Consider the following 8984-nt stretch of genomic DNA (forward strand, 5'->3'; position numbering starts at 1 on the left):
GTGCATGACGTAGAAACAGCCGTGAGCGGCCGCCGCAGCCACAGGCACTTGGGACAGTCAGTAAAAACTGAAAATAATATGAACGCACATTCACAAATACTACCTCTCAATTACACTTCCACTGTTGTGTCACTGACTGTATATCAACTTACATATAAAGTGCTACTTGGTACTTTTTCGTTACTCGGACGAATAACCACGTCGATGCAATAAAAGACTACGTTTTCGGGGCGCACACTGCTGCTACAATAAGAAATACCACTCAAACCTTGAGGAATGAATAAGTTAGTACTAGTACTTGTGCACCTTATATGGACGTATAGCACTACCACTTGGTCTCTGGTGTATTTCTGATTTCAATGCAGGTGTGCCAGTTTGCTGCAGAGAATTGAAGGAGAGTTGCTAATCTTACACATCAAGAAGCGGTTGCATGCATGTCGCAGCATTCAGCATTCGTCAGCTGTTGTCTAGCCCATGCCGTTTGCGTGTGTCAGTGGAACTGAGAGGGTCTATGTCCCCCAAAGGTATGCTGCCGGAACATACCGCGGCTGGGTACGGTCCGGTATAACCTGGAACGTCACCCTGGTAGCTAATGAATACTTACTATCTAATATTGCCGGGACCGCTACCTCGCCATACTTGCCAATTAACGAGTCTAGCGCGCAGTTCGCCATAACGCCTACTCCGCTATCCCTAAACCCTGAACACTAACCTTAACGCATGATGCAGCCTAGATAGTTACCAGGGGAGCGGCGTACCCAGGGTAGGCGTTCCGGCAGTACCCTGGGGGACATACGACCCTATTGAGCACGTCAGTGGAGATGTGTGACACAGTTAGTCACGTACAGTGCTCGAGACTTGTTCGATAGGCGAATATTTTCAGCCATTAATTTAGTAATCAATGGCTTGTTTGTCTACTTACCAAATAGCTAAGAAAACTGGGTTTGGTTGGGTTTCAATGAACTATATGACTGATTTTAAGGGCATTTATTTTGCTATTAAGTGTTTGAACAGAATTCTTTAGCTAGCATTTTTTACTTTCGTTTCTTTTTTTCTTTTTCTTCTTTTTCTTATCGTTGGAAACTTTACCCCGCGATTTATATGTGTCACTTTGTTTTTATGTATCTCTCGTTTATAATACAGGGATGATAATATTGATCACAGGTTATACTGCCATATATGCGTCAGTTTCACAGCATGACTTGCATGTATGAGCTGCAGAATGTTCAGCGCGTTGAATACGGCAAACTTCATTAATTCCATGATTTATTTCGCCGTAAAACATACTCTTCCATCGTGCGTATTGATTTCATAGTGCCTTCAACGGGCAGATCTCTTGCTTGACGTCTTTATATGCTTTGCTGTTCTCAATATCCTATGTAGAATCACACAACACTGCTGGCCATCCACTGCTCATCCTTGCTTTACACGTCCAGGTCGATCTTGACCATGTCTTGGCCCACTCGGATCCAGCGGGAATCCGGCGGACGAAGAAGAGTGCAGGCTGGACAAGAGAAGGAGTCAAGGCGCAAATCAACAACCGCCCGCACGCCACGAAGTCCTGTCGGCAGATGGTGAGCGTTAAGCCAGCACGGTGTGGATACACTGGAAGCTGTAGATACAGACCGTACACACAGGCGGCGCTCAGGCCATAGGCGGTCGCTTTCGTTGCTGATGCGAATGCAAGGAGCGAACTGGTGCAGCCCCCCGAGGACTGAGCAGCCCTCTTTAGGAATGCACTGCCTCACCTCTCTGGCATGAGGAAGGGCGCTAGAAAAGGTGACCGTAAACTATTGTCTGCTTTCAGCAAAGCCCTGGCCTTGCCGGAACGTTAACGCACTGGCACTCCAACTCATTGCCGGTCGAAAACAGAATCAGAAAAAAAACACCAAAACTTATGCCACTCATTGTTGCGCTTCTTAGGAATGTAAGGACGCTTGCATGGCACACCCAAATGCAGAAGGACCCGAGCAGGAGATGCACTTGTGGCAAGAGAACTTGAAAGGTACAACATTGAACATTGCTGGCACTTTCCGAAACAAGAATTAACAATATGATCACGCTCACTGAAGTCGCGGTGGTGTTACACCCTCTTCTTGCGAGTGGGCAGTTAGTGAGGAAGAACGGGTGAGGCCAGGCAGTTGGCTTATTGCGATAAAAAACCACCTCGTCTTAAAGTTATCCAGCCTCCCCAAAGGCATGAACAACCGCCTTATTGACAACTGCCAGCCTCCTTGAGGTTAATCGCGCAACCCTCACAATGGTTAGTGCTTATGGAGCGGCAACGATGACGCAATCCCTGACATGTTCAAAGACAAAGTTCTAAACCGAAGAACTCGATGCCGACTTATTGCAGCCGTCCGCAAAGTCTAAACCAAATTACTTGCTCTTTAGCGTGATTTCAATGTTCGCTGTTGTCACTGACCACCATGACTGTGGCCGAAAAGCATAGTAGCGGTCCATTATGCTGTGGGTAAACTGCAACAGCAATGGCCGGCTGCTCCTGCTGAAAACCTGTGCCCATCATAAACTAGTGCATAACGGCAACACAGTGCTTCTGCCTACCGAATCGCAAACAAACTCTCTGGTGCACCCACGTTCTAAAGGCACTGGCACTTAATCGGACTATGTCATTAGGCAACAAAGGGAGCAGCGCCAAAATGATCAGAGGTAACTAATTCATGTGTGCGTGCTGATTGCTGGACGCAGCACCACTCACTTATCATGCTCAAAAGCTCAACATCTGCATCCAGCCCAAAGAAGGCGTCCCAGCCAGGAAAACGACCACACAGAGGCCTCAATGTTCTCCAACCTGAATTCAAATGTTACTGCGCGCGACCCAAAGCTGTTAAACGAAGGCTCACATGCCAAGCCTTGCTGTCTTCATCCCTGCTGGGGATGTATGTAAATGACTGGTGCAGACATTTAAGTAAGACGGTGTTTATTGCAAGCATCGTATGAGATTCTTGGTGGCGCAGAACTAAGAAAAAACCACGGATTTGGTTTGTGATGAGCAGCTATGAAGAAATAAAGACTTATCTTCAAGAAAAGCAGGCGCCCTTCAACAGCGGCCTACATCAATGATCCCTACCTCCACCTTCAAAAGAAAACAGCTTATTCAACAGACATTCTGGCCAAACTGTCCCAGCCTAAGCTTGAGACAAATTGCAAGCATTCATGGTTGCGCAGGAAAGCCTGATGGCATTCAATCATTTGCCACGACGACTCAAGACGCTTTCTATGGCTGCACTAAACGGCCCTATATATAGACCACAGTCGTCGGGAACTTTCACACTACTCTTGAGTGGAGAATGTCACAACGCTCATCACACGATAAGATAAGATCCCTGCAAAGATGGCGCTGAACATTTCCAAGCTGTGCAAAGCAGATCCATCTAACATCAAATGATGATGCCATTACTTGATCGCATTGAACAGGTCGAAATATCAACCACTGAGCATGGACCTTTTTTTTCCGCCTGAGGCAGCATGAAGTAAAGAAAAGCCATACAAGCAGCTGGCCGCAGCAAAGGCCCCTGGATCCGATGAAGCATCCGCCAGCGCGAGATTTAGCAAGACTTGAGGCCCACCTTCACCAAGAAGCTCACAGACTATTTTGTTCATTCTGGAGGAGGCGTCCTATAAATTCGCACAAGAACTAAACGGATGAAATCTAATTCTCCAGCCCTGTTCAAAAGAAAAGCGTCATCGTAAAGTGTGTGATAACCATAGAGCATCCTCCCTGCTTGTCATAGCTGGCAAGATACTCACCAGAGCTAATGCTCAATCGACTTAACTATGCACTTGAACGGAGAGAACGCGGGTACAAAGATCGCGCGTTGCCGCAAAAAGATGCGTTGTTTCCCCGGACGCCGTCGAAAGCGGTTAAGCCGCGCAACAGTTCTCGCTGGGACTGGCGCAGCGCGACCGCGGGGTGTTGTATGTAGGCATCTTCGCGCGCTCCCCCGATATACGAATTCGCGCGCGCCGTACGAAGGAGGCGGTGCCGGCGAAAATGCGCCTATAGCGGGCAGCCTAACATCGCCGCCAAGTTTTCGGAGACACGTTACATCTGTACGTACGCTACGTGTGTGCTCCCGGGGGGATACATGCGGCTTTGGAGGGCGCCTTTTCCCGATTATTAGATTGGACACGCGGTTTGTACATCCTGCCCGCTCGGACTGTCTACGCTGCCGTATTTCGTACATTTATCTGGCGTTTCCCACTCTTTCTCTCTCTTCTCGGCACTCCCCACGGTTCTGCTCTCTTCTCTCTCTCTGTCCGCTCGCTCGTCGCCGCCACGGTTAATATGAGGTATGCTATATACATGCATCAATGCTGCCCGCCAGCCGCAGGCACATGCAAGCATGCCACTTGCAGCGTTTTCAATAAAATGTTAATGCCTAAATAATAAACAAAATCTATTTTACTCACGGAAAGTCACCGCGCGCGGCAAATACTCCGCCGAGCCAGCGTTTGTTGGATCATAGTATTTCAAACGATGCTCGGCCGCACACGTTGAGCCCGGGGGAGAGGGAGGCTGGCAAATGTCACCCTCCGCCGTCTTCGTAAAACATTGACCCCTGGTCTTCCGTTTTCAGACCCCTGTCCCTAAGGTATGCTTGTCTAAGGGGAGCAAAAAAGCGCACGCAAAAACCGCGCGTCCGGCAAGTCCGTCAGGGCCACACCAGCACCACTGAAAATTCAATGTGGCTCTTTAGAAGGGTAGAGGCTACAGTTGGACATGATCTTTGCTCACGACAGTTTGCAGCGAGAAATGCCTCTCGCAGCCAGAACAGGCCAGCTCTACAACAACATTTGTGCACCTCACAAAGCATTCGCAGCAAGCTTTAGTAGGCTCGACGGTCTCTTTGGACGATCATGGCATAAATTTGGCCTGCCCGGCTAACATTTATCACCCATGGGTTAGGCCAGCTTTCATGCATGGTATGACAGGCCAATAGGTGGCTTGATTGATGGTGCGATGCTCGTGACCCTATTCCCCGTAAGCGATGGGTTAAGCAAGGATCTGTTTAGCGCCCTACGCGCTGTATTCAGTATATGGTGTTTGCGCCGCCAATTGCTATCCGATGGCCTCCTAGTGGTGATCCTGCAATCCACATGCAGCGTATGGAACAGATGGAAAGGTGTTTAAAAAAAAAAAAACTTCGGCCCGACTAAGCCATCACCAAGGTTAGGAGACAGTACTGAGAGATTGAGACTTTGCGCTGATTGACTGCGGTGCCTTCCTTAAACACGCCACACAGAGGCCAAAAATTGCAGACCACGCATGTCGCTAACTTCTCGTCAGCTTGGTGACAGCTTTGGCCTCACAATCAGCCACTAAAAACACTGAAGCCATGTTTCCAGCGCGGCTACTAATCAGCCCTATGTAGAAACCGATCAATTTTCCGTATAATTAGACAGAAGCTCAGGCTTGATCACAAGTTTACTTTAGGCCTGTGGCAGTAACACGGCCAAGGACGTTTGTCATAGACGAGCAGTTAAACGCTTGTAGACTAGAAGTCCAGGCATGTATAGATTCTACTAGCAAACCTGGCAGTCAAATTCTTTCTAACAGTAAACAAATCCATGTTTAACCCTTCTCTTGAGGGTCAAAAGGTTATCCGACACTTACTCTTCGCATGTCAGCGGAAAGTACATTTCATGGTCCTTTCAATAAAGCCATAAAAATGGTAGGTCATCGCTGAAACAAAAAAGTTTTTCAATCGCTCCGTCAGACCATGTCCTCAGAAAATGTCTAAAATTTGCCCTGTGCCCCATTGACCTTTGACCTGTGACCTCCAATTTCGACACAGTGATGGCTTTTCCTACCATGATGCCATACACCGACTATCACGAGCCTAGGTCGAGCCGTTTAGATTTGTGCCGCAATTCTGCATTTCCTCCCTATACCTTAAGTTAAAGAGGGAATGTTCCCCCTTCTTTTACACCTCTTGAACTTTGACCTTTGACCACCAGCTTCGACATCCCAACTCGTTTTCGGATTACCCCCCCACATCCCGAATATCGTGACCGTACGTCGAGCGGTTAAGATTTGTGCCCAACTGTTGACGGACGGACGGACGGACGGACGGCCGGACGGACGAACAATCATGCGATTCTACAAGCTGCACCCGACTACGTCAGATAAGCTAATAATAAGTACTATATACTTGCATAGAGCAATCACATAGGGTATAGAAAAACACAGATACAAGACGAATGCCTATACGGCAACAGCAAATATAGCCAGTCATAGACCCTCAACATTGAGATGGTCCCGGAGTCCTTTGGAGGGTGAGAAAAATTTCACACACATCGTTCGTGCAACAGCATTGCTATCAGTGCGAACTCAATCAGAATGTAAATTTCGGTGGCACGCTAATTTTCGTTCAGTTACAGAAGCGGCAGTGGATTCTATACTTGACCTATATTCTAAATTCTATATTCTAATTTAGTAGCCTACCTTCCTGTATATGGACTAACGGTAGACTGCAACTGATCGTCCTCACAGCCTACAAGTCGCGTGAGAAACGAACGGTGCCGAGTTCCATAATAACGTGATGGATGCAGCGCATTCTGTAATTATGTAAATAATTGTTGAGAGAGCAACCACTTGCAAAGGGACAGTTTGGCGTGAGAAACAAATGTATTTCACACTTCCTTTTCATGAAAATATTTCGTGGACGATTCCTTATATCACGCATCACATAACAATCACATCATATTTGAACAATGTCTGACCCTTGAACATCTTATAAATAGGATGGACAAATAAATACATTATACAGCTCAACATACAGCAAACTCCAGATAAAATTTTAAAACTATTTTCCTATACTCGAACGTATTAGTGTTAAATTAGATCAGGTTCTTGTGGTGAAAAATATGTGACGTACTTGAAATCGGTCCAGTACTCGGTTGTCAGTTGTGTACAGGCCATATCGGTAACTGGCCTCTTGTTCATGCCCACGATGCTGCGTGCCTCCCTGTACAGCCTCATCAAGGTTGAATACAGGAAGATTTCGCTCTCTTTGCACCTAAATTTAAATTGTACTGTAACCAGGGTTCGAAACCAGATTTACTGACAGATGAGCAGATTGCAGCAACAATTAGTCCGGTGGACTGTCAGCGTCATCTTAACTCGTCGAGGTTGCATACGTGAATATACTCTTTGCACCTAAATTTAAATTATAATGCAATGGTAATTTTAACAAGTGCCGCAGAGCGACAGCGCTCATCTAACGTCTACTGCGGTGACTCTGTGGTGGAGTGGTGGGATTCTAGTAAACCGTTAGTCCCAAATGTGTTCACATACACGCCGAAACAGTGGAATGCACAGGGATGGTATCAGGAACCTTCTCAAAAGAATGTTCGTTGGGATCGTTATAGTCTGTACCTCTGAATGAGACATATTTTGAACTTTGAAGGTGGAAGTCTGCAGTGAGTGTGAGTGACTCTGCACCAACACAAGCACCACACAGCAACCTAACTTCTCAAGTTCCGCACAGTTAAGGCCAACATCAAATCATAACGAAAAAATTCACAACAGTGTCAGCACAAATAAGTGAAATAACTAGCATACGGAATCGAAATTCCCGGTAAAAACTATTTGGGCGGCACTACAGCGCAACCTCTCGGCCATCCTATTTATGAATTTCATATTTTATGAAAATTTATGTTTTTTATTTTTTTATCATAAGTTGCACAATGCGTTCACAAAAATGAGAAATAATCATGATTTGACAGCGAATAAACCATAAATTGACATAAACCATAAATTGACAGCGAATGCCTATTTAGTTTATGAGGCCGCTAAAGCGTTGTATGACTTGTATAACGCCCGATCTAATACTGTGAGTACACGCGGCGTGCGTACAGACGTTATACGTACCGCGTCTATCATACCGAACGTACAGACGTACGTAATACCGCCAGGGGCGTAGCTAGGGTGAAATGGATGTGTACGCACAGAGGCGGGTGTCCTCCCTCTGGGGGTCCTCCCACAAAAATGTTGAAAATGTAGATCATAGGATATGGCATTTGAGGCACTTTTGAGTAAATGTACAGCCTTCATTCTGACTACGACAATTATCTTTTTAGTAGAACTATTCTCTTCATGAGCAACAAGATGCCAGATCACTAAAGATCACTATAACTATAATCATGTAATTTTCGTTTTATTATCAAGACATGTTGAACTAACACACATTCTTAAACTCTCTCTTTCTCTCGCCCCCTCTCTGTGTGCGTGCGTGCGTGCGTCCTAGCGATCGTATGCGTGTGCGGGTGCATGTGGGCGCGCGTGTGTGTTCAAAAACACACACATCACTCATTGCACATCACATCATGCACATCACGGCATTGTTTAAGTCGCGTTCATTATTCAATGTGTAGTGGTGACCACCGATGTGCAACTCTTTCTTGGAATGGTGAAAAGGCTGCAAAAGGGTTGTAACCTGCGTTGCCACTCAATTATATACTATGTAACTATGTAAAAATATTGTTAGTCCAACAGAGGGGGTAGCTAGCCACCCAATCCCCCCTAAATCCGCAACGGATGTAGTAAGCCTTATTGTGAGTAGAGATATCTCAATAGACATATGTCGAGACGAGGACCAGTCTGCGCTGTGGATGACAGTGTGTGAAAATAGTTGAATCAAGAGATCAAAAATTCGTTTAAAATCATTGAAAAATAAATTCACGCTAAACGCTAAATAAAATATAACGGTTTACGGTAAATAAACAGATGCTTTCACGCATTTCTATCAGGGTATCACGAGTCACGCTAGACAAAACATCAGAAGAAAATTTAGTCTGACTGACTGACTGACTCTCTCTCTCGCCCTCTCTCTCTCTCTCTCTCTCTCTCTCTCTCTCTCTCTCTCTCTCTCTCTCTCTCTCTCTCTCTCTCTCTTTCTCTCTCTCGCTATCTTCGACGGGAAATCTCTACGCACGGGCGACGAAACGCTCTTTCTCTC

General features: G+C 46.1%; 1 protein-coding gene across 1 annotated transcript in view; it reads right to left on the reverse strand.

Moving 5' to 3' along the window:
- Nucleotides 1-7585, reverse strand: part of LOC106805335 (testis-expressed sequence 30 protein-like) — a 15005-nt gene extending 7420 nt beyond the window's left edge. The window contains exon 1 of the mRNA XM_014806886.1: nucleotides 7403-7585. Coding sequence (XP_014662372.1) covers nucleotides 7403-7417 — 15 coding nt within the window. The 5' untranslated portion in view covers nucleotides 7418-7585. The remainder of the gene's footprint in view (nucleotides 1-7402) is intronic.
- Nucleotides 7586-8984: the final 1399 nt, after the last annotated feature.

The sequence above is a fragment of the Priapulus caudatus genome, unplaced genomic scaffold (genome assembly GCF_000485595.1).
Source record: "Priapulus caudatus unplaced genomic scaffold, Priapulus_caudatus-5.0.1 Scaffold110, whole genome shotgun sequence".
Taxonomy (NCBI): domain Eukaryota; kingdom Metazoa; phylum Priapulida; class Priapulimorpha; order Priapulimorphida; family Priapulidae; genus Priapulus; species Priapulus caudatus.